The sequence below is a fragment of the Anabrus simplex genome, chromosome 14, assembly GCF_040414725.1.
Source record: "Anabrus simplex isolate iqAnaSimp1 chromosome 14, ASM4041472v1, whole genome shotgun sequence".
NCBI lineage: Eukaryota > Metazoa > Arthropoda > Insecta > Orthoptera > Tettigoniidae > Anabrus > Anabrus simplex.
Window position 1 is genome coordinate 39,165,321 of NC_090278.1, and position 27,418 is coordinate 39,192,738.

The 27,418-nt window shown below is 40.3% G+C and overlaps 1 protein-coding gene across 1 annotated transcript in view; it reads left to right on the top strand.

Annotated features, from left to right (window-relative positions):
- The window catches only part of LOC136885455 (isocitrate dehydrogenase [NADP], mitochondrial), a 153,597-nt gene that overhangs the window by 95,123 nt on the left and 31,056 nt on the right, over positions 1-27,418 (top strand). Inside the window, exons 2-3 of the mRNA XM_067158016.2 lie at positions 14,757-14,872; positions 25,241-25,385. Coding sequence (XP_067014117.2) covers positions 14,757-14,872; positions 25,241-25,385 — 261 coding nt within the window. The remainder of the gene's footprint in view (positions 1-14,756; positions 14,873-25,240; positions 25,386-27,418) is intronic.

The following is a 27,418-nucleotide window of genomic DNA, read 5'->3' on the forward strand; positions in this document are numbered from 1 at the left end:
ACATTTAAAATCTCTATTTTCTCATGTAAATAACATCTCCTGAACTCTAGTGGCCACATAGTGAAGCAGTTTTATATTATTTGCCGACAGTAGTTCTCTGCCATCACGTTAGGGCCCTACACACCCTCGAGTTGCCTTTACTCTTCTCCTTGGCAGTTTTTGAAGAAGTCTTTCTGACCGCCCAATCATTATCTTCTGGATGGATGTTCAACATTCGGTAGATAAACTCATTTCCATGCAACCATCTCCAGTGTACTTCGCATATCGCTCATTATTGTCATTGTATTGTTCAGGTTGTTATACAAATGCAGTGTTTAATACTGATATTTCTTCTTTTCCACGAAACTGCCCTAATAGTTTGAAATCGTGTCATAGTAGTAGGCAGGGCTTTCAGTCTTTACCTTTTAGCTGTCAGCTTGCATTCGGGAGATAGTTAGTTCGAACCCCAATGTCGGCAGCTCTGAAGATGGTTTTCCGTATTTTCCAATGTTCACACCAGTCAAATGCTGGCTGGAGCTATACCTTAATTAAGACTATATATATAAAAAAAAACAAAAACAAAAAAAAAAACGGCCGCTTCCTTCCCACTCATAGTCCTTCCCCATCCCATCCCATCGCCGCCATAAGACCTATCTGTGTCGGTGCGACATAGAGCAAATTGTAAAGAAAAATATCGTAATCGTATGTTCAAAGTCCGCTCAGATTTTGCCTTTAATTAGATGACCCATCCGTGGCCGTGCTAAGAATGAATCAATGAATCGAACTGGGATAAAGAAAAAAGTGACTGTTTTAATAAACAGTCCTACTTTCTTACCTGTTACGGTGTCCGACTCGTTGGCTGAATGGTCAGCGTACTGGCCTTCGGTTCAGAGGGTCCCAGGTTTGATTCCCGGCCGGGTCGGGGATTTAACCTTCATTGGTTAATTCCAATGGCGCGGGGGCTGGGCGGGTTCGATTCCCGGCCGGGTCGGGGATTTTAACCTTCATTGGTTAATTCCAATGGCCCGGGGGCTGGGTGTTTGTGATGTCCCCAACATCCCTGCAACTCACACACCACACATAACACTATCCTCCACCACAATAACACGCAGTTACCTACAAATGGCAGATGCCGCCCACCCTCATCGGAGGGTCTGCCTTACAAGGGCTGCACTCGGCTAGAAATAGCCACACGAAATTATTAACCTGTTACGGTGTGTCAAAGTTATCATTACGTAGCCTGCATGTCATGGGCGGGAACAGTTTTGAGAGACCTATGTCTGAATTTTAATGAATTTTGTCGGGTAAAGACAATGTCCGGCTCCATGGCTAAATGGTTAGCATGCTGGCCTTTGGTCAGAGGGGTCCCGGGTTCGATTCCCGGCAGGGTCGGGAATTTTAACCATCATTGGTTAGTTCCGCTGCCACGGGGGCTGGGTGTATGTGTCGTCTTCATCATCATTTCTTCCTCATAAGGACGCGCAGGTCGCCTACGGGAGTCAAATCAAAAGACCTGCACCTGGTGAGCCGAACTTGTCCTCGGACACTCCCGGCACTAAAAGCCATACGCCATTTCATTTCAGTGTGACACCAGAGATCATTTACATGCCGATTTCTTACTACAGTATATGGAGTAACCAATGGTTTTTTTTTCTTCGTCCTTAGAAAATCAGCCCTTCTTTGTCGGGTGTGAACACGTTTATCAGTGATCCAGCTCGTGGATTACACCGGGAAGAATAGCAATTTGTTTTTGTATTTTAAAAAGTATGTGGAAAAAGGGAAATTAAAAAAACAAAACGAACGAGAATAATGAAGGATACGGATAAGATAGATAAGAGGCCTGCTTGTCTTAGAATAGAGGATGGTTGCCCAGTTGTACTTCCTCTGAAAACAGTCATCATCACCACCACCACCTGTCCTAGAATAGTGCGTATAATTACTAGTAGGTTAAATATAATATAAAATGTAATATATGTTGTATTGTCGTGTCATTATCTTCTATACTTAATTCAGCCGTTAAGTAAGGCATGTTGTTATTGGTAGGATACTCCAAAAGACTTGTGATGCAGAATACGTGACCTAGACAATATAGCGTTGTTAACGCCTAGGACAAAATAAATTATATTTAGTGTAGTAGTAGTAGTAGTAGTAGTAGTAGTAGTAGTAGTAGTAGTAGTAGTAGTAGTAGTAGTAGTAGTCCAATAATTATAAGAGGAAAATGTATGTATAAAGCTTTAATGAATTACAATAAAAGTGTCTTCTCTCCCTAGCTTCAGGCGATCCGGAAGTAGGGGATGGGAGTACTCTATTGATTTCTATTCGATTCTAAATAGTTCCAGCTCGTCATTTAAGAGAAATTCTTCGGAAAGTGAGGTAGAGGACGCTTCGTTCAGCTCATCATTGAAGGAGAAGTCCAATGTTGAAGAGGAAGAAAGGAGACTTCATGGCTCACAGATATTTGGCACCGAGCGAATTGGCGGTGTGGTTAGGGTTCGCAGGTATGGGGTTGAATTCGGGAATAAGTGTGTTCGAACCCCCCTGTCGGCAGCCCTGAAGATGGTTTTCTATGGTTTCCCATTTTCACACGAGGCAAATATCGGGGCTGTATCTTAATTAAAGCCACGGCCGCTTCCTTCCCACTCCTAGCCCTTCCCTGCCCCATCGTCGCGCCATAAGACCTATCTGTGTCGGTGCGACTGTAAAAAAATAAAATAAAAAAAAAGTGTTCGACAGTGTTGGGACATGGCATCTCTGCAGCTGTTCAGAGCTAGTGTTGTGGAATAAGATGAACTCCCAACGTCCTTTGAAGACAAGACATGTGCAGAAAAAGGAGTTGACAAGTAATTACCTTGAAATAAGACTATGGGGAAAAAGTAAATATTTGCACGAATCTATTTATAATTTTCATTTTTGCCATATGGAAGGGAAGGGTGTGTCTGACATATCCTGCAGTGCATTCTTAGAACCTACCAGCTCCTATTCATCCTGTGCCTGTTCCTAAAGAGGGGCTAAAGAGGGACAAGTTTTCGAGGTTCTAGTCCGAGCAGCTGGATGAATGACCTTGTAAACTTCAGTGTGGTGATTAGCTTTGTGCGTGCCCTCCGGCCTGACCTTCACAACAGACAGGGACGCTAACACAGCGGAGGTCATTCATCACCAACATTCTGTGGATGCAAACCTTTTAACCGGAAGGACAAAATATAGTACGGTTAGAAGATCGAAAGATGGTCGGTCGTTCTGCCTAGTCTCCTCTTGTGCAGGTGTGCATCTCGAATTTCTTATTCGGGGAGAGCTCAATTCATAAATGTAATCCGCTGACAGTGGCGGACATTCTGCGCTCATTAGCAATTATAGCATCCCCCACTCCCGAAAAATATAATAGTAAAGACTCCAAAATATGGTAGGTCTACGGTACACAATACAAGTAATAAAATGACACAAAAGTAGAATTCAAAACCGGATAACTTAAGATGGAAATAAACTCGCCAATTATTGTAGTTTTCACCTAGCATGGAGGTAGTGAATTCGTCGATCAAATTTTGTAAGTCTGTTAATCGGGAGGTCGGTTTCGATGTGAAGAATGGACTAGACGTTCAGTCCATTGTACAGTGAAGCAAAGAAAAAAACGCAAACGATAGTGCTCCTAAATAGTGTGTAAAAGTCATGCAAGTTGCTCCTCAGGAAAGGCGAACACGAGACGGATAGTTTACACTATGTATGCTCCTTGGCTGAAGTAAGCCCGTTGTTCCGTTTGTCTAGGAATAAATAGAGAACAATTAATTAAGTTAATTAAGTTAATTCTTCAAGCAATACAAAAATATTATTGCAGGAATTAAGAAAAATAGTATCGATAAACACCGGAGGAGTGCGACAGGCTTCGGCAGCCGCCACATTTCCTATCCTCGCCGCTAGATGGGACTTCATTCATTCCATTCCTGACCCAGTCAGATGACTGGAAACAGGCTGTGGATTTTCAGTATCGATAAACTCGTCGATGTGGGAAGTGCTATACAGTTTCGGCGTCTGTCTCACCACTAGTGATGCGCACATCCAGGTGTATTAGGTATGTAAAGAAACATTTTGAGTTTCTCTACTTGTAGAACCAAACCGCCAGGGATTATCTGTATTATTTCTCAAGATATTAATTTTTATTTTATTATACATTCAAGCCGGATATTCTTTATACAGTTTGTTTGTCGTGGTCACCGTCATTTGCAACATACTGATGTAGTTTCAGATTTGATCGTTTAGTTGTCATGTGTCAAATTTCGGAATTAGCTCTATACGGTGGTCCAGACGCCTTTGCACCCAGGAATAACCTTGCACCTGACTGATGAAAATGGCAGTGTTTCTCAATTTCAGATTTAATCACGGCTCTTGAACATCTGCATCATTTTATTTTCCTTCTTGAACCGAAAAGAAAGAAAAAAGACGAACATGTTGTAAAGAATGATATTGAAGTTTGTATTGAAGTAGGCCGATGATCTAGATGTTAGGCCCCTTTAAACACCAAGTATCATCATCATCATGTATTGAAGTACAGGTATATGTACGGATCTTAATTAAGATTATTGAAATGAGTATGTTAACGTATGTATTTTAAAAATCTTTTGTTCGGTTCTTCTCTGACTAGTCAGCGTACTAGCCTTCAGTTCAGTGGGTTCCTGGCTGGACGAGGGATGTTAACTTCATATAATTCTATGGCTCGAGAATTGGTCGCTTGTGTTCCTTGTAATACACTTCTCTTCATCTACTTACAACACACCATTCTACAAACCACCGCAGAAGCACGAAATCATACAGTAGACGACCGTCTGTCTTTACATAGAATATTTTGAGGAAACGTTGCTAGTTATCCGTTTCAGGTGTTACAATGACCACCTGAATAATTTTTAGCTTTGGTGTCTGTCTGTCTGTCTGTCTGAGTTCTTAAAACTGGAAAACTACTGGATATATTTCTACCAAACTTCATATTTAGAATCCACCTGTCCTTGGGCCAATATTATTCATAAATCCCTGAATGGACTGGGGGTTTATAGGAAGATAGAAACAGTGATTTTACATTACCACAAAATATAAAATACCAAACTTAATGGAAATCTACCAGCCCTAATGGAAATCAATTCCTAAAACTTGTTTCTCAACTGCACTTTTTCGATAAGAGGATTAATAAGGTAGATATCATTAACGGATGGTTTTGCAGTCCACTCATTCTGGATTGTGTTATCAGGTGCTATGACGTAAGGATATCGCTTGGAGTTCCGTTTGTAGAAGGATTATTCCCAATATTGATTCGTTAAATTAGGTCTATCGAAAGACTGTATATAATAACAAACATTTAAGAATGTTTTTCCATTATTTTATGGTGTAGACGTATTTATCATACGGCGGATAATAACGGAGATGCTTGCAAAAAAAATATGGATTTTTAGTCCAAGTGCCGTGGTACACTTGGTCCATGTCACTTCAAGGTGAGTTAGCGGCAATAACTAAAAATCCGTGTTACTCTTTTCGATAGAACAGATCATACGGGAGGTTATCATCAACGATGGGTGTCGTGAGTCTTCAGCTACAGCGCCACTCCAGAAGTCAGAGAAACGATATGTAACAGATGATGTATCCTGAAAGACGCACACAAAGTGCTGTCAGTTGGTACTTACATTATTGATTTCACCTTAACTTCACATAACCTAATCAACTGCTGCCACACATCAACAAACCGCCATCTTTAACAAATGCCTATCCCTGAGCACACGCACATGAAGATCGCAACCATAAAACAATTGACTGCTTACAAGCATGTCATAACACGTGGTCACAAGTATACTCTTGTTAAACCATAACTCCAACTCAGCAATAACTCGCTTCTACCATCAAGATCACCTCTTTTTATATACGTGCCTGGCCAGGCTTCTAGAAAGATATGTACGTAAATTCTAGAGTGCTTAAGACCCAGATATAATGTATAGAATATTCTACAGAGTTGCCATCTACCCAGTACTATTCTGGATGTTAGTCTGTTTCACAATTCTGTAGTGGATTACAAATCATACATACAGGTAATAATAAATTATATACGGGTTCTTACATTAACCAAACTCCTATAAATATCTATAGGCCTATACAACAAATGTTTCATGACATAACCTCACAAATAATGCGATCGTAAACTAATGCCGGTAATGATACGAGTAAGTGGATGTACATCACAAGTAATAATAATAATAATAATAATAATAATAATAATAATAATAATAATAATAATAATTCGAGCTTGAAATTAACATTATTTACCCATGGGTGAGAGAATGTTTTCAAGTTATATCAGTTTATCACACTTGCGTCACAGAGAGCAGGGAGAATTTCGCACCACTTCGGACCAGGAACTGTACAATAAACTCTGTAATAGTCTTCATTCTGTCTCGACTTTGTTCATCTTTATCGTACTTCGTCACTGGCACGTGCTTTCGTAGAAAAATATAAGTTGTAACATGTCGTGTTAAACGTTTGAATACAGGCATGTAACTTCGTATACATGAATGAAACATGTAATCCATTGCAAATTTCCGTGCGAAGAACTGGTACAAAGTTGATAATATATCCCTCCACATAAGGTCATCAGGAAGGACATTCGGTTGTAAAATTAGACCAGATCTATATAAAGTGCCGATCCCCCAAAAAATAGGGGGAAAAAGGCAATGAAATGAAGAAGTAAAGAATTCTTCAGTGCAACAATATGTGCAGTAAACTATGGTATAAACGTGTCTTCATACGGAAACCTCTTTAGATCTTCCTTAAACCCTGTTTTAATCTGTGATTTTGAAAACTTCTGGACCTTTAATAACTATTGTAAGTTTCCGGCAGATTTTCCAATGCAAGAAACCACACAGACACATTAATCCCAAGTCGCCGTTGTCTTCTCACAGAAAGTTGGTGACCATTGACCATTATGAAGTAAATTCTCCTCTTTTGTATTTTTCGTATCAAGTTGCCAAGCTCATGGGGAAGAGGAAAATGATGTTGGTGAAATTATGCTTGAGGAAGTGGAAAGGATGTCATAAGGCAGCAGGAATAGATGAAATTAGAAAAATATTTAAGTTAACTGTTTCTAGACTACATCAAATATTTTGTCATAGTTCAGTATAAAGTAAGAATATTTATTGTATTTGTTTTATTTTTTAAATAGTTACATAATTATGTAGACTATCATTATTTTAAACACGGTAGTTCTCATCTAGCAGAGTACAGTATAATACGTCAAATTCAACGTTGGCAAAGTGTATATGTTTGATTAACTGGTGGTTTTATGTTGTATACTATTTCATTTAAATCACACTCTGAAATAAATAATTCGGTTGTAGCGAAACTCCACCTGAACTTACGATCCTCCATTTTGAATTTAAACTAGTCGAATCTTTTACGCAAGATATCAAAGATACAGTACGTATGTGTCTGTCTGTTAGCTCATCAGCCCAGAGGCTGGTTGGATCCTCAAATAGCACCACCGAAGGTTATGCGGTTATAAGGAAACCTCAAAAACCAATGGCAGCACCAAAATGAGGCGTACTAGGCAAGATGAGGAGTGAGGTAGTTTGCCATTCCTCTCAGAAAGTACTATTGCAGCACGACTGACCCTATGAGCAGCACCTTTCATAACACTCAGATGCACTAGTCGTGCTCTGAATGTCATTACTCAGCATTACCCATACCCCAGCAACTTCTATATTGTCACAGCCATGGATGTTGACTGGGACTTCGGTGGAAGCTACACTTTACTCTGGCCTGTGCTAAGAGATGGATGCAAAAGTACTGTATCCATCAAGAAATGACAGCAGGCAGCACAGTACGTATATGCTTCTATAACATATTCTCCCAGTATATTTGCAATATACTGTATATTACAAAAGTTCTTTGACCAGTTTTTTTAATAGTGTTATAAGTTTTATCATCCTTAGAATAGCCAGATTTCTTCTAAATCATGAACTGATTTACGTTGAAGCGGTCTTATAGCATATCTGTAAGTTAGTAAAAATTGTATCCCCTTGCAAGCTATGAGTCGTTCTCCTGGCCACTTGCCCTCGAGGAAATCTTCCTCTCTAACGTGACATCTTCCATGGTCAGTATTTGCGTCATTGAGCAATACCAAGGTTTTAGAGGGGGCGATGGAACTTCAGGCTTTCCCTATTTCTGGATGTTTACCGGATGTAGTGAATGGTGGTTTACTTTGATGTTGAAAGAAGATCTCTCACAGCTTGGCCAGATGTTTTTACTTCATAAGCAATGGGGATACCTACAAGATATTTGTACTGGATTTACGGAAACGAAACTCTTATCTGTGAAATTATCAAATTGTGACACCCAGACAGCCTTAACCAGTGTGATGAAACAGGAACGGGAAAAATGAAATGAAATAGCGGTTGGCTTTTAGTGCCGGGAATGTCGGAGGACAAGTTCGGCTTGCCAGGTGCAGGTCTTTTGAATTGATACCCATAGGCGACCTGCGCGTCGTGATGAGGATGAAATGATGATGAAGACGACACTTATACCCAGCCCCTGTGTCAGCGGGATGAACCAATTATGGTTAAAATGTCCGACCCTGTGACCAAAGGCCAGCACGCTAACCATTTAGCCATGGAGCCGGACACAGGAACGGCAGACCTGATGGGTAAAAACCAGCATGGTTCCAGAAATGTACCCCTGATGCTTCGCTTCACTTGTGGACTAAATTATCATTTGTTATTGAGGGAGGAGTTGTCTTAAGGGGTTGTTGTTCAGACGCCCATCAGAGTAATAGAAGAGATCAGATTTTTGAGACAGTGAGAGTAAACTGAAAAAAAAATAAGAGAAAAAAACCATTAGTTCTCGCAAACCTAATGGTCAGAGGAAAACAAATGTTGACCTTGGGAGTTCCATGGTAATATTGAGAGAAGTTTGGTGCAAGTAAGAGGGGACACTGTCAGACTCAGCTGTTTACGTATATAAGGTGGGAAAAACCTCATTTTGAGTTTTTTTTACGAATATATATTTCCTGTTTTAATAATAGTAATATTATTTCACATCCATTTCCTATATAGAATGCTTTATTATACCGAAGGCATTTTCTTTTGATGTGAGTAGTGAACTTCTGTAATCTTATGCCTATTTATCAATTATCCGCTGATTCCATCTGAAAATATATTTTGTCTCTATACCCTGTTGAAATGCTTGCCGAAAGCCTGCTTACAGCGGTTGCTCTGAAGTGGTTAAGTTTCCTACGTGGGTTTTTATTGTTGTCTCTTTATGGTTATTGACGATTATATTTCTGATCAAGATGCTGAATTAAAAATAGCTATTTTGCAGGCGAATTAGATTGAACATTTGCAAGTAATAAAGGAAGTGAGTTTAGTCGCCCGCGTACTTCGGAACGTCATATTTCCCCCCTCTCCTATTCTTACTTATGAACACCCACTAGTGTTGATATAGAAGCTATTTCTCGATCCGATCTTTACTTCAAAATAAACTCTCTGATATTCTTGGAACTGAGAAGGTGGCATCTGACGTGTTGATGGCTATGAGGGGAGTATCAAGGAGTATGTAGTTCTGTTTATTTTTACCTATACGACAGACTCATACAATGAAATGAAGTGTGACCAGGGGCATAGCCGGGCGAACGGGGGGGGGGGGGGTACCCCCATGGAACTTTTACAAAAAGAAAATAAGCAGAAACTGACAAACAATAAACTAAATAAACATTCAGAGACATAATTGGAGAACCAACAGATCTGTAATTCACTTATATCAGTGTCCTTGCAATGACATGTCATTCATGCACCTTCATTGTGTTCTACCATCATTTTTAACTACAAACCCCCCCCCCCCAATCAGCCGATCCTCGCTACGCTGAGTGTGACACTGGTGTAGTAAATGGAAGTATTTGAATGAATGAACGAACGAGCAGGTGATTAGCCAACTATCTATAGAGAGAAAATAAAGGAGCAGCGAGAAATTATATATGCGTATCTTGCACAGTATTTAATTTGTAAAGCATGTAAATATTGTAAATACCATCTCACTTTAAGATAGGACTAGGGGGACATTTTATATGTACAGTCGCGATCACAAGAATTCCGGGTGGCAAAGGAAACGGGTGACGTTTTGGGCGAAGATTTTGGCCAACCCTGAGGATGTGTAGTAGTAGTAGTAGTAGTAGTAGTAGTAGTAGTAGTAGTAGTAGTAGTAGTAGTATTTAACAGGGCCTATATTGACTAAAATAAGGGTCATTATTTCTTACAGTGGTTGAGCGCGATGCCATTTGATAATGAAGTCATAGTCAAGACCGCTAATATTTCAGCCAGACTTCGCACACAAGAATTACAAAGAAACGAGAATTTGAGCCTCAATGAGTTGACATACACATTACGCCTGTTACCTTGAAGGAGCCGTGTGGTTCCTCTCTTCATTGTCGAGCCAGTGGGACGTGCGGGCAGGCAGGGAAGCAAGTACCTTCCCCTCCGTGTGTTTCGTTCATGCGAGATATCCTCGTACTCCGTTTTCTCCACCTCCCCTCACTCTTCAGATGTGTGCATGTGTTAACGCGTCTAATGGATGTGACCAATGAGAGAGAGAGTGTGTGTAAGCAGGCACTGGGTGGTTCTGTGGGCTGTACTGATTTCTTACCTGAAATGAATATTTCTGGCCACGAGATACTAAAGATTTCGAGTGTACCTGGGACTCGCCTTTCTTCTCCAGATATTCCAGAATATTTCTGCTCAGAATTGTGCTTAATAAATAGTACGAAAATTATACTCTTCTTTGAGTTTCCCCCTATTAAAACAATAGGTGCTCGCTGTGTAACCGTCAGCTTGCACTCAGGAGATTTTATTTGCAAGCTCCACCGTTGGCAATCCCGACGATGACTTTCACATTAGTCAAATGCCGGGCTGTAGCCTACCTTACCCCTGTGGATGGGAGCGGTAGAATTCAATCATTACTGATCTGCTTTTAGGGCTGTCGCCCAGGTGGCAGATTCCCTAGAATTTAAACAAAAAAATATTTCAAAGGTCTTAGAGCCTCCGTGGTTCAGGCGGCTCTCTCCGTCAGGTGCGTGGTTCAAGTCCCGGTCACTCTGTGAGACTTGTGCTAGATAAAGCGGAGGCAGGACAGGGTTTTCTCCGGGTACTCCGGTTTTCCCTGTCATTTTTCATTCCAGCAACACTCTCCAATATCATTTAATTTCGTCTGTCATTAATCATTGCCGGCACGGTTCCTATCCTCGCCGCTAGATGGGGGTTCCAATTATTCCATTACTGACCCGGTCGAATGACTGGAAACAGGCTGTGGATTTTCATTATGATCTGAAAACATCCGCGTTACCCCCTGCCTGTCGCAAAAGGCGTCTAAAAGAGGCTTTCAACTTAGAGTGCGATGGCGATCATGAGGCCTCTAGCCGAGTCTGATATTGTTTTCACTTACTTGTGCAAGTCTTCTACGTTTCGTACTTCCTATTTGATTTCGCTGTTTAACTCTGTTTCCCTTCCTACCTCGTGAGACCTAGAGAGTCTCTCGCGGCCTTCCCTTCTTTTGCCAGTAGTAATTTTCGAAAAGCCGGAAGTGCTCCTTTTTTCCCTTTCTGATTAGTGATAGGATAGTTGTCCAGTTGCACTTACTCGTAAATAGTAGGCCTAACCACCCCCCTTTAGAAGCTACAACATACTCGTTGGGACGTAACACATCAGTTATGTTGATTTAATCCGTAACGCCCAGACAGCTGCTCAATAAGCCCATCACCTGTGAATTAAAGACCAGTATAACAATAAGCGAGATTGTAGACCTACTAGCGAAAAGAAAACTACAGCAAGTAAAGTCTCTACATTCAGCTACTGTACTGCATCTAGATTTTCTGCCCACAATCAAGGAACGGCCCTTGGAACACGAGAGGAGAGCACTACGCTAGAATTCAACCCGCCATTGCCAAGCAAGTCTGGTTCCTGAATTTGAAGTTGACACGAATGTACCTAACATTTTTAATTAGAATGAATCTTTGTCACGGAGGCTATCAAAGACACTTCCACAGTTTCAAAGTCTTGGACACCCCTTCACTGCACAGGAGACCCCTAAGCCGATCTGAACCACATTCCAGTGTCATGTAAAAGGTACTGTATTGTCAACAGTTAAATACACCACTGCTAACATCGGCTGTAATCCTCTTATCAAACCTAACTCCACAATCATGTGCCGTAATTTCTAATTATTTATCAAGAATCTGTTTCATCCACGAAGATCTGTGTTCTTTCACTGTGTGAATAATGGCCTCGTGGTCTTCCGAGGCCGAAAGCTATTAGTTGTCGATACATAAGATGAAAAGGAATGTTGCACCGCGATCATACCGGATAGCAGAGAATTATATTATTTAAAAGGCATGCCGTTACGTGAAAAGAAAATCGGACATATTGTAGATACACAACACAATACTTTTATGTAAGGTAGTACAATATGCTGTGAGTTACTCCATTTCCAAGGGCAAGCGACCACCCTGTTGCGACTCGATACATAATAGCCGAAGTTCAGAGTAGTAGAACAGGTAGGCCCTACACGAACTCTCGCTATGTCACAGCAGTGGCATGGTCGTTTGTTTTACGAACACTCTCCTCGCATGCGATGTAAAGCAAAACGGAAAATGTTGACTTTTCTGGACAATAAGATAACGTTGACGTCTGTACCATATTGTAGCAAATATATATCCTATAATTAATAATGATATTGGTTTAACGTTAAACTACTTTTACGATGTTTGGGGACGCCACATTTCTTATTCACCCCTCAAGTTTTCGATATAACTTTTCCTACATTCTGCATATATAAAACTTCCCATACCCACCATCGCTGGAAACCCATACACTGATGAGCAATTTAATTAGAGAAGGCTATAGTTTTTGGTGAAATGGCTCTGTGGTTGGCCCGGCATGTACCTTACTTACGTACTTACTTACTTAACAATTACTTTTCGTCACACCGGCACAGGTAGGTCTTAGGGCAGTGATGGTAAAGGAAATGACTGGTGTGAAAATGGTAAACCACGGAAAACCATCTTCAGGGTTGTCGACAGTAGGGTTCGAACTCGCTATCTCCCGAATGCAAGCTCACAGTTGCGTTACCGTAACCGCACGGCCAACTCGCTCGGTACTTACTTACCGTATGATTTTTAGTACCGGGAGTGTCCGAGGACGTGTTAGGCTCGCCTGGTGCAGGTGGGATGATAATGAGGTAAGGATAGGGTGAAATCCCGTGTTGGCACGTAGCCTACTCCTGTTAAGTAACAACAAGGGGTCTGTTCAAAGCTTTACATCTCAATCCGACGGACGAATCGCCATCAACAGCGTCATATGCCCCCTCTGTATATGCGGAGAGGTTTGGTATTGAATCCAGGCTTTTGGCACGCAGTCTAGTGTTAGAAATTGTATAGCACCACCTCTGCTACCCTGCGGGACAACATTCTGATGGTGACATTTTTTCCGACCAATGGGGCTCAAACCGCCTAACCACGGTTCCAGACCAATACAGACTCGATGCCTTAATGATCATGGCTACCAGGCAGGCAGCATGAAGCTGTACTGATGTCATACCTCGTACTGGCCATGCGAGTAACGGCTGTGCAAAGGATGGATAAGACAAGAGATCTCGGTGCATTTGATTGCTGTCGACCAACTTGGGAGGTAAGCAGATAGACCGAGCAAAGTTCGCCATGCGATTAGAGTCCCGCAGCTATGAGGTCGCATTTGGGAGACAGAGGGTTCGAACCTCACCGTCGGCAACCCTGAAGATCGTTTTCCGTGGTTTCCCATTTTTACACCAGGCAAATGCTGGATCTGTACCTTAAGGCCATGGCCACTTCCTTTACAGTCCTAGCCCTTTCCTATCCCATCGTCACCGTAAGACCTCCCTGTGTTGGTACAATGTAAAGCAACTTGGAAAGGGAAAAAAAAAAAAAGTGGGCTAGATAGGACATAGTACAGCAGATCACTTGCAGGTTCAATGCTGGACAGCAACAAAGTGGTAGTGATGATGATGTGAGTAGCGATTGCAGAGTTTCAATTGAGAATAGCATCTTTGGGCTGCAGATTCCTCCTATTACAGTATATCTTCCCCGTGTGGGCTCTCAACTAGGCGGTGTAAAATAGCCCAGTAGAGTCTGTGGTTGTTTCTATTTACTTATGTCAGGATCCTTGCCATTATTTTTCCTATGAGACCTGCCTTGGTCAACTCTTTCTTTTCCAGACTCGAGCAGTATTAGGGTTGAGAAGCTTTCGTTTTCACACCCTTCGTTGCCCTCTAGCCGATTTATTTTTGTAGATATCTTCATTCTTCAAAGGAATGGAACGCATTGTGCTTCTCCTGAAAAACTTAATCACCACTACCTCTTATCCCATCTCCCTTAATCAGTATCTGCTCTTCTCTGATCCTGGCAGTACCAAGTTTATAAGACCTTGGGAATCTTTGATTTTTGCACCTTTCATGACCTTTTCTTTTTATCCCAGCCATCATTTTTAGAGACCTTTTGAACTTCTTTACTTAATGTTACTAAGGGTTCATAATGCCATTGTTTGGTCCCTTAAATTAACAACCACCGACTTCAAAAGCAGGTTTATGACCCACAAAAGGTCAAAATTTGCTGGGTGAAACATTGTTTGGGTGTATTTAATTGATTGATTTTGATTGTAGCAATCTCAACAACTCTCTCTTGTGTGCACATTTTTTACACAGTGTTGGTTAATAATAATCTCATTCTTCTTCCTCCCCAGATGCCTCCGAAGCACGTATTCAGGCCAAAAACCCCGTGGTGGACATGGACGGTGACGAGATGACCCGTATCATCTGGGCCTTCATAAAGGAGAAACTCATCCTTCCGTTTGTCAAGGTAAAGTTTTTAGACTGTTATAATATTACATTGACCTTATCAAGGTACACATATGTTTCTTCTTCTTCCTCTTCTTTCTTCCTCCCATAGGGTTGGTAGCTCCCTCTGTGGATCAAGATGTCGTGCCACCAGATTCCAAGATGGTGGGTTAAAACTAGATGGAGGAATTTAGAACTTTTTAGGGGTGAAAAAATATCCATTCGGCACTCAATCTTCAGCGATACATTTAGATCTAACTCGACAAAATTCATTAAATCTGTCGTAGATTGCCCAACAGAGATACATTAATCTGCTATTTTTCCTTCGTCTGTTTCTTTGCATTTTCCCACTTACGTGGGGTCAGCTTTTCAGATCGCTCTCCTCCAGTATCTTCTATCTTGGACTGTTTTCAAATCGGCTTTGGTGTTGTCAAAGACCCTCCTAACAGTGGCGGCTTGTGAGATGTGAAATGATGAGAGAATGAATGAATGAATGAATCAATCAATCAATCAATCAGTCAATCAGCCGCACTTCACGAGGTGCCACTAAACATTTACGGTTTTTGGAGATGTTTGAAGTGCTGGAATCTGTCCTGCATGAGTTCTTTTACATGCCAGTAAATTTACAGACACAACGCTGACTTATTTGAGCACCTTCAAATATTACCGGACTGAACTGTGTTCAAACCTGCCAACTTGAGCTCAGAAGGCCAGCATTCTACCGTTTGAATTACTCAGCCTAACATTATTATTATTATTATTATTATTATTATTATTATTATTATTATTATTATCATCATCATCCACTGGATCGTTCAACTTTACAGCAGTGTCATGAATACACAAAAAAGTGAACTGCTGTGCACAGAATAGAGTATGTTGTACAATAAATAATGAACACTGAATTAAAGAAGACTGTTTTCATCTTTACGAGGAAACTACGAAATATAACAGGTAAATTGTTGGATTTATAAATATTACAAACTGCATTCACACTTGCTTTCAAAATTACTAATACACTTACTAAAACAGCAAGTTTTCAGCCTTCGAACAGCACTCCAGGGTGAGAAGATAGTACTATTAGAAACCTCTAGTCCACCGTCCCCCACAGCTCCAGACACATCAAGCTTGTGACCGAGGCTCCTGTAATGAGTGTTCTCCCTCATACACATGGCCAGCGGCAAAGTAAAGTAGTGGAAAGGTTTCCTTCTGCATTGCTTTCTTCAGTCACAAAGGGTTAAATCTCATTTTTTGTCCCGTATTGGCATCAACTGAACTTAGGTTAGGTTGAATGGAGAATCCCACCTTCCAATACTTGTTCGTTTTTTACTGCTAGTCTATGTAATTATGTAACATAATCCAGATTAAAATCTAATTACATTATTTTAAAAAGTGCATGTTTCATTCCTAATGTGGGAACATCTTCAGTTAAGAAGATACAAACATTGGCATAAATTAAAAAAACCCACTTAGGATGATGATGATGATGATGATGATGATGATGATGATGATGATGATGATGATGATGATAAGATATGATGTTCCCTCATGTTGGGTTAAAATCTCAACAAGTCAGTGTTCGAGTTTGGGATAGCAAATCTGACGTAAGCGATATTCTTTCTTCAAAAGGTGGAGAAGTATCTTTAATATCTTGAGGATAGACTTGAAATGTAAAATTTTAAAATACAATGATTGGGAGGAAAACTAAAGTTGAGGTTGATTTTTTGTTTTTAAAATTTTAACATGTTGAAGGGAGTCTGTAACGAAAGAAATGAAAATTTGTATTAAAAGGAAAATAAAGAAAAAAACCTTGTAAATATACTGTGGTGAAGTGTCTAAGGAACAATGAAAATGCTCTCCTCCCGGCTGGTCCCACTATGTTTACTTCTTCTCTTATGCCGTCAGCTGACTGAGTGTGTGTATGGCTGTGGTAGGAGCATGAGGCGAAAGAGGGTAAATGGAGGGGAAATGTCGTGGGGAGTGAAGCCGACGGGAGGGAGATGTATGGGATATTTTGCTGGATTCTTTTTGATGGCCTTCCTACATAAATCTAGGTTGGAAGCCTCTTCCAACAGTATATTTATATTATCGGTTATTTCATTTACATTTTGACTAGGGTTTTGGTTTTTATCAATCTCGATATAAATGTTTTCTGAAATATTCATCAATTTACCCTTATTTAAGGTTCACAAAATGGTTAAGTCTCTTTCTATTGTAGTAAAACTATGATTATATTCGGTCATGTGTAAGCTCATGGCCGAATATTTCTTGTATTTTTCGGCATTTACGTGTTCTTGGTATCTCACTAGGAAATTTAGTCTTGTTTGCCCAACATAAGAAATGGCACAGTCTACACACTTGAGTTTATATATCCCTGAATTTAAAAATCTCTTACTACTCACAACACTTTGGTGATTAAATATTAGATGTTGGTTATTATTACTGGTATGAAAGGCTATATTGAAATTAAGTCTCTTGAAGATGTTAGTGATCTCAAAATATTTCCATTATTATAGGTGAATTATAGCTGCATTTAGCACTGGGACTAACAGAATAGAAGCATATGGTATGTGTAATTGGCTGTTTTTATGCCATGATGATGTGAATACCTTAATTTTGATTATCTTCTAATTTTAATTTCTACCTGAAAAGCAAGGAGGCTCAATCTTTTCAGAGGGTGGGGATGGGGGTCACGTGACCATGTGCCCTTAAAGAGCAGCGCCACTGCTTCCTAACATGGATTCTTTATCTTGTCCTTGGCCTGGCTGGCTGTCTACTAAGCGTGTCCACTCTGAGCCACTTATTCCTCCGGTCATCGTTGAAGGTGACCGAACCATCTTAAACGGTGTTGTCAATTTCTCTGAGGTTGGTGTTACTCGCAGATTTTTGGATGGTGTGATTCCAAATTTTGTGGCCCATGTTAACATCCTCATCTCGGCTTTCTTTGTGGAATTGCAGGACGGAAAAACCATTTCATACATTTTTCCCTTCAGGTGGAGTGGAACCTTCTTATCACATAGAGCTCGTGTGGCTGCTTGCCACGTAGCCCAGGCCCAGCCATTGTTTATTAGATTGGTAACATCCCTATCAATTTTTTTCCTTTTTTCCTGTATTACTGATCCACGTGTGTCAGGCTCTTCACCTTTCCTTTCTGACCTCTCTTTGTCAATTGTTCTCTTCTTATCCCGACAGTATTAGGTTTACGAGGCCTAGGGACTCGTCAATTTTTACTCTTTGTGGCCCTTCCCTTTTTTTTTCTTAGAACAGTCAGACCTCTTCAATTTTCCTTCCGATTAGTGTTAATAGAGGATGGTTGCCCTGTTGTACTTCTTAAAACAATAATTATCACCACCACCACCACCACCACCAGGGTTGAAACTTGAGATCTGAAGTAACAATCATGGGACCCCAGATGAATCTGGCATTGCTTCCACCTTCTAGGCTTCTCTCTTCCATATTTCCTATCCAGTCTTCCTCATTCAGCTTAAGTTTGTGGTATTTTGTGAGGGTCTTCCCTTTCTAATACCAGTACCCTTATTCTAGAGGTTGAACCTCTTTTTTCATATTTATTTCATTGCTTCACCTTTCAAACAGTCATAATTAATTAGTAATAGAGTACACAAATTGTGCATTGATTAGAGCGAATCACTGTGCGATATCAAGAGGTTCACTTGGTGTTTTTACCAAACTCTGTAAAATACACTGGTAGTTTTTTTGCATTTCACAACGTGCTAGCATTTGCAGAGATTATCAGAGTTCACACTTGCTCTTGTTTCCTGGGCCGTGGAAGGATTTTAATTTGCAAGCCTTGTGGTGGTATCTGTGCACTGCCATTGAGGTCACTAAGTGTTGCAGCTCCTGATTTGTGTCCACCCATGACTTGTCTACCATGGCCTCTGTAGAGTAGAATTCTGTCCAGACCTTGGTTTTCTTTGCTTCCCTTTCCTGCAGTAGTCCTTTCCAACTATCCATAGAGGGTAAATGTAGTTTGTCCCAGCATTTCAATTAGAAAAGTTTCTCCAGTGAGTTCATATACTGATCTTGATCTTGTATATCTAGAAATGCCAAGGGTTGTCTTAGGAAGCGTGTCTCGACCTTTTCTAGCATCCTAAGATCGTTTGTTGTTAACTTATCCCAAATAATCTCTATTCCGTAAGTCAAGATATAAATTATTTTGATGTCAAATAAAGCCATGGCAGTCTTCAGAGATAATCTATTGAGAAGTTTTATGTCTCGTATCACTTTTATTGCTGCTGTTGCTCTTGTCTTATTTGTAATCTGTAGAGTTCAGTCCAGTTTGAAGTTGTAAGATTCGTAGTGTGTCTTGCTTGTAAAGTCAATATGTCCCTTGGGGAGCCTGCCTTCCTTTTCTGAAGATCTTGTATTCACTCTTTTTTGCATTGACCTCTAATTTGTTAGTTTCCGTCCAAACCTCCAGAGCATTTCATGCTCTCTGTACTTCTGCGATGTCTTCTGATCCTATTATCATATCGTCAGCATATAGACACATTCTTACTTTCTCCGCCTCATAAGAAGCATCATTCCGCAGTGCACTAGCTTTAAACTTGTGGGCATAATAGTCGGCGATAATTTAAAGTGGTGTATACATGATAAAGAGGCAAGATTCAAGACAATGAAAATCCAGGAGTTGCTGTATAGAAATTGAAGAAATCTCAGTCCTTTCATGGTTTGGCCCATTCTGAATTATGGTCTGCCTGCTTAGTAACACACAACAGTAAGCTGACAGAGTAAAACACCATGCGGAGAAGTTAATTGACTGTCATTCTACCTCCCATCCAATAAGGCTCCCTGCCATTGAGACAAACAAACAAACTGACTTGATCTTCTTCTAGAAATCCCTCTCTACCTCTATAGATATGGATTATTTCAACTGCCTCTCGCTTGTATACCATTCATTTCAGGCAGGAGGAAGAGTTGCACTTCTTCTGTCCATTGCCCTTACGTCTGCCTTTTACAAGGGCTTTTATTGGCACTTGACCTCTTCTGATTTGTGTTAGTCAGGGAGAGAAGTTGCAGTCAGGGAATGCCAAGAATTTCTCTCTCCAAATGTTCATAAAGTTAAACCTTATTTAAAGGATGTCCTGTATTTCTATGAATGAATGAATGAATGAATGAATGATGAATGAGAGACTGGTAGAGTGAAAGGTAGTATTTGTATTTGTATTTATTAGTGAACAAAACAGGCGTTCAGCCCCGAATACATGTTCACAATAATAATAATAAATAACAAATAAAATTAATAAGAATAGTCCAACCTGAGCCACCCCTCTCCCCTATATACTAAATAACATCAAATGAAATAAACAATACCGTCCCGGTTTTATACCAGAACCAACTCCATCTACATCAATTCACAACAGCCTGGTCAATGTTTACATTCTACTGCTGGTGTTACAACTCCATGCTTGTTATCACTCTCACGTACGCAGCCTTCTTACTTCAGCATTTTCGTCACCTCTATTGTTCCTTGACCTACTCCAGCCTAAGCTGCAACCGCAGCATTACCAGGTTGCATTCCAACTTTTACCAATCTGCGTTAACATTGCTTCATTTCATTTCATTCCGTCATAACACCCATAATAAAATTACCTCTCATCTCCAGAAATTTCGACAATGAATAACAAATACCAATCACGCCTCCAAAAATTTTGGCCAGCAATACTCCAACACCCATTTTAGCAATACCACACCAACCCTACCTCATATACCACCTCTACTTCTTCTTCACCTTCTGCCATCCACCATCTTGTACCACCACTTCTCCAACACCACATTTCAACCCTATAACATATCATAATTTAATACTTCATACCAGCTCTACTACTTCCACAAATACACTCACCTTCTACCATCCACCATCTTATACCACCACTTCTCTCACACCACATTTCCACCCTATAACATATCATAACTTGCATTTACCATACACTCATACTCATCATACCCGTCATAATTACCTACTGAAGACTCCATCTTCTACCAAACCAAAATTTACAAATAGCCGAGTTACATTACTACATCTCCATACCTTTCCAACACTACATTTCAACATATACCACCTCTACTTCCAACACCACATTTCAGCCCTAACACGCACTCGTCTGCCATCACTCAGCATTTATACCAGTCACCAATACAATACAAAATGATAATAAACTCACCTGTTTCCAGCTCCAAAAATTAAATAGCCATCAACACCACATTTCAACCCTATAACATATCATACTAAGCCTCCAATACTTCCAACACCACACTTCAGCATATCAGCTCTACTCCTTCCACAAATGCACTTACCTTCTGCCTTCCACCATCTTATACCACCACTTCTCCAACACCACATTTCAACCCTATAACATATCATAACTACATCTCCATACCTTTCCAACACCACATTTCAACATATACCACTTCTACTTCCAACACCACAAACCAGCCCTAACACACACTCATCTGCCATCACTCAGCATTTATACCAGACACCAATACAATCTCAGTACCACCATCTCTACTTCTTCTACAAATACACTCACCTTCTGCCATCCACCATCTTATACCACCACTTCTCCAACACCACATTTCAACACTACAACATATCATAATTTGCTCAATTTGCCATACACTCATACTCATCCTAATATCCATCATAATTTCCTACCAAAAACTCCATCTTCCCCCAAACCAAAATTTACAAATAGCCAAATTACAACACTTATCCAACACCACATTTACCATCACTCCTCCAGCTCCAAATATCAACAAACTGTCATCCACCATCTTATACCACCACTTCTCCAACACCACATTTCAACCCTATAACATATCATAACTACATCTCCATACCTTTCCAACACCACATTTCAACATATACCACCTCTACTTCCAACACCTTAATTCAGCCCTAACACACACTCATCTGCCATCACTCAGCATTTATACCCTACACCAATGCAATCTCAGTACCACCATCTCTACTTCTTCTACAAATGTATCTTCTATCTCTCCCTGCGCTCCTACCCAAATTCTGAGCGAGGTACTCATAGGTTAACACTGGCCTTACTTTTATACCCTGATCTTGTCTAACTACACCACTACACTCAGCTCTCTCAGCTTCTTGTTGCTCACTCTCCTTTCCCCCATCACCCCTTTGATCTTCAGCCTCTCTCCTGCATTGCCCGTCCACTGCTCTTTCCTTACCGTTGTTCATACTTCCACTTAGCACCTCGTTCTGTCTCTCTTGACACTTTTCAGTACTACTTCCTATAATTACACTTCTACCCTCGTTATCTTTCACTTGCCTATTATCTTCCACTCGTTTGTCATCCCCGTTCTTCACTACACTTCTCTTAGCCTCCTCATCTTGTTTCATCCTCCGTTCTAGGTCCATCAGTCTATTCACCGACCATACTCTCCTCCATCTGTTGCCTGTCACCACTAATTCCTGTCCTCTGATGACTGCATTCAACCCTTGCTGCCTAGCTCGTATCATGTGTTTTTTAAGAGTTTTTTCATTCCTCCACTCTTCAGCTCCTATGTCCTTCCTTATCCATATTTTTTCTCCTTGCACGTTACCTGCATTACGCACCACTGTATCAGCCATCAGTGTAGAAAATAATTGCACTTTGATAGGCCTATTACCTCTAAATCTTCCCACTCTTGTCACATCATCAATGTCCACTTCACTAAAATTTATTTTCATTTTACCCTGAATTAAGTCCACTACTTTATAAACTATACTCGTCTTATCTTCCTTCTTACCCTCTTGCACTCCATATATAAATAAGCATTTATTTCTGCGACTTCGGGTGTTAACAACTACGTCGGCTTTCAGTTTCGATACCTCCTCTTGCAATCTCCCTATCTCCTCTCTTAATGCTGAAACTTCTTCACCATTTCTTCTCACCTGTGAAGCTGTGTCTTCTATCTTTTCCTGAAACCACCCCTTCATTTTTTCAAACTCCCTCGTTTGTTCCTTAATCATGTTCTTGATTTGTTCGAGGGGACATGTCTCTGCTACCACCTCTGTTACGATTTTTCTGATTGTTTCCATGTCCTCCCAGCTCATATTTCCTCTGTAAGTCGGACCTGGGTTCAGTTCTACTCCCCCAATCCAAAGCAATATCAAAATCACCGCTGCAGAAAGTATGAAGTATCCTATTTTATCCAGTTCTATTCTGCATCTTCTTGTCTTCACTTCTTCTTTCTTCTTCCTTCCCTCCCAACCACCTATGCTCGCCCTGTACTGCTCTGTACCAATCATTGCCTGTAAGCACCTCGCTGACTTCCAACACTCCGCACTTACACTACCTTCTCCCACTCCAGGGACCCTCCACTCCGTACGTCTGCACTCGCCGGTGGCTCTAGGTGAACTGGTGAAAGGTAGTATGTGAGCACATCAGTGACTGAATGTCATACTGATAGAGTGAAATATACAGGATGACCCAAAATTCGGTTAACATTTGACGAGGCAATACTTCACAGAATATTGGAGGTAGAGAGGTAATAACTGACACACATGATTGGCATGCCATGGGGTTTTATTGGCACCAAAATAAAGTACACAAAATGACTAACAGATGGCGCTGGACAGCAACACATCAGGTACAAATGGCCACACATGCTTGACATGACATGGGGTTTTATTGACTCCAACAATGAGTGCACAAATTGGCCAACAGATGGCGCTGGACAGCAACACGTCAGTGATGCCGCATGAGACCTGTGTATGGTATAAAAGTAAATGTCTGAGAGAGGGCGTCAGATGCGCCTGCAATCGCAGAATGTTGACGTTACCAGGAAAAGCACTGTCAATGAAGCTTTATTTACTTTAATTAGGTGTCAATAAAACCCCATATCATCCCAATCATGTGTGTCAATTACTACATTTCTACCTCCAATATTCCGTGAAGTATTGCCTCGTTATATGTTAGCAGACTTTTGCATCACCCTGTATATTAAAATTTTAGTGAAAGTGAATCAAGGTACAGCAAAGCTGATGTACTGAGCTTACAGTTGCTCTAACAGTATTCCGTTGGAAAGAAGTCCGTCCCTCAGTCAAAATAATCTTTAGATTGCTCTGTTTTTGGACCGATTTTGATGTACAAGTGCAAGAGTTGGGTGGACTTAGGGCATCTTGCTTGCTAATTTGGAAGTAACAGTCGTGAAAGTAGCGAGAACAATTGCTGGTGGAAACAGGTGGGAACAGTGGCAGGAGGATGCTCGGAATGTAAAGATCAAAGCTATGTTCGGATTAAGCTGTACATATAAGCCAGCTTTGGTGGTGGGATCAAGAGAGGTAAATGGAGAATATGTTATGTAGGAGAATAATGGACTCAGCCTTGGAGGGTAAGATAAGTAGAGGGAAACCAATAGACTTGGTTTTGAGTGATCTGATGGTAGGAAATGTAGAACTAGCTGCAAATAGAGGATTTTGGAGATTCTTAGCTAATTCACAAAGTCTTGCAGATTGATTGCTGAAAGGCATAATGGTTTATAAAGATGATTTATTTAGTAAGTAATGTAAATAACATCTGAGTTTAGGTATTGGTCCAGTTCCCTTTTCTTTTTTCTCTAGACCAGGGATGGCAAATCATTACCGACCAGAGTGTCAGTTTTTACTGTCTAGTGTGCCATGGGTTATTTTCCTTTAAAATCATCATAAAACCCCTCATTTGACTTAATTTAGATATTAGATTGCATTACATTTAAATCCATTCGACTCAATGTTTCATGATTTTATTTTGCAAACATCGATGAAAATTACATTTTTAAAAACACGTAAATTTTAAAAATAAAGTATGTTTTTGCCTTGACCTAATAAAATTTGTAAAAAAAAATATGGGCATAGAATTAAATGAGACATACTTCTTTATGAAAATATGCTATGTCGATAGATTTTTGACCTATTTATTACATGTTAAAAACATTAAAATATGCGAGTATGTCGTCTGACATGCTACAAAAGTCATGTTTGCGTGTACGCCTGTCATAGGTTCGCCATCCCTGCCCTAGACCTTCTAGATTTCCATACTTACAATAATTGTGGTAAATAAATAATACTTAACACAATAAATGACTACCACTTTATGGACCCTGCTGTATTTGTCTAGGAGAATATGAATGAATGATAGACTGGTAGAGAGAAAGGATGTATATTTCTAGTGCGATGTTTAACTGCTAACAAAGACTGCAGAGATCGTGGAGAATCTGATGTTCTAGCTCAGCTACGTGGTAGTTTTATATTAATATGTGATGTTAGAAGTTAAAAACTTCATTATGTTCGATATTGAACTGGGATTACAGTAAATTGAAAATGTTAAGGATCCACCTTTTCACTACAATGACAATAGTGATGTGTATTTCTTACTTGCAGGTTGAAATTCTCTACTACGACCTGGGTTTGCCCAATCGTGATGCAACGGACGACCAGGTGACAATAGATGCAGCTCATGCTATTCTGAAACACAATGTCGGGATCAAGTGCGCCACCATTACTCCTGATGAGGCACGTGTCAAAGGTAAGATGACGCTTTAGCTTGTAATTTGTTCTCAACACTCGGGGACCCCAGAGATTCCCAAGGATGATGATTTTTTTGCATTTAATGTAAATATGAAATATTATTCATATCACATGATATCCAATCAATCAATCAATCAATCAATCAATCAATCAGTGTTTAACAAATTATTATTTTACTACAGTTTGCTTTACATCGCACTGGCACAGATGGGTCTTGTGGTGACAGTGGAATAAGAAAGGGCTAGGAGTGATAGGAAGCAACCATGGCCTAACTAAGATATAGACCCAGCCTTTGCCTGGTGTGAAAATGGGAAACTACGGGAAACCATCTTCAGGACTGCCGATAGTGGGGCTCGAACCCACTCTGTCCTGAATACAAGCTGATGGCTCCGTAACCAAGGCCACACAGTCATTCACTCGGTCATTTATTTTAAAGCTTGGATACGTGCCGTATTTTATTATTATATTTCAGTATTTATAAATAAACTAGCTGATGTACCCGTGCTTCCCTGCGGGATTCTCAGAAAGACCGACTTTGTGGCTTTCCTAACTGAAGTCAACATAGTCATTACAAAAACGTCAGTAGGAAAGTAGCGACTAATAGCAATGTTTCATATAAAATACTCTATCAAATGAAAAACCGCATATTTTCTCACTATTAACAAATAATACTACAGTGCTGATCTAACAGTCCAAATTTCCACAGCTGGAATGACCAGGCCGCAGACAGCCGTGAATTCTCCTCTGCCATTATTCTGTTAAATATGCACACTGCTCATTCCAATCAGTGCCTCAAAGTAGGATTGAATAGCTTGAATGCTATGATGAACCAGTGAGTTACGAGCAGTAGTATCAGAAAATTTATGAACCAGAGGAATGGCATGCTGAAGAAGAAAGTTATCTAACTCCCCAGCTACTTCCCGCCAATATTCAGGCAGACTGTTACACTCGGAACGACCGGACGAGTTGGCCGTGTGGTTAAGGGCTGCAGCTGTGAGCTTGCATCCGGAAGATAGGGGATTAGAGCTCCACTGTCGGCAACCATGAAGATCTTATTCCGTGGTTTCCCATTTTCATACCAGGCAAGTGCTGGGCTATACCTTAAGGCCATGGCCGCTTCCTTCACACTCCTAGCCTTTTCCTATCCAATCGTTGCCATAAGATCTGTGTCGGTGCGACGTAAGGCAAATTAAAAAAAAATACTCGGTACGTAGCAGTAACCCTATCTATCAGAGATGAGTGGCAACAGAAGATGCAAAGCACATCACAAGAAACAATGGTAATGTAATGTTATTGTTGATCAATTTTATGAGCTTTCTATATTGTAGGCCTTCACATTTAGTTTTCTTTCGACTCCGTGATATTAGGGCGTCTTATAAAATTATTTATAGCATAGACTGTAGTTCCTTATTCTCAGACTTGACAATTTTCATTAAACCCTGTTTACCCATTTTCTCGTGACTCTGCGCTGATATGGACTTAGTAACAAAAATCCAAATTCATGAATATCTCTCTGATCATAGCTGGTATAGTAACAATGTACAAGACATAAATGATTGGAAATTTAATACTATATAACTTTAGTTATGTAGTATTTATCGATACGACCACTAATAAAAAAATTATTTGGGAATTAAATTTTAGGCCTTCCCTAAACTACCATTTCAGTCAGGGTGAATAAAATTCTTTATGGCCTAGATTGTAGCGACTTATTCCCCTACTTTGCATACCGATTTTCATTAAATTCTCTTCAGCCATTTTCTCGTGATGTGTGTACAGATAGACAGAGACGGACGGATGGACATTACAGAAAAAAGTGCATTTCCTTGTTGCTGTGGACATGACTGATAGAGAAATACCATCCTTTTTAAATTCTGAGCAATTTACAGACAAAACTCTTATTTTATATATAGATATTGAAAATATTATTTACTGTGCTTAGAGTATCCAGTGACAGTGTTCATTAGCCCATGTCACTTGTTTTGTCTTGTGATGGGTGATATCCTCATGGGACACTTGCTTCTGTACCCC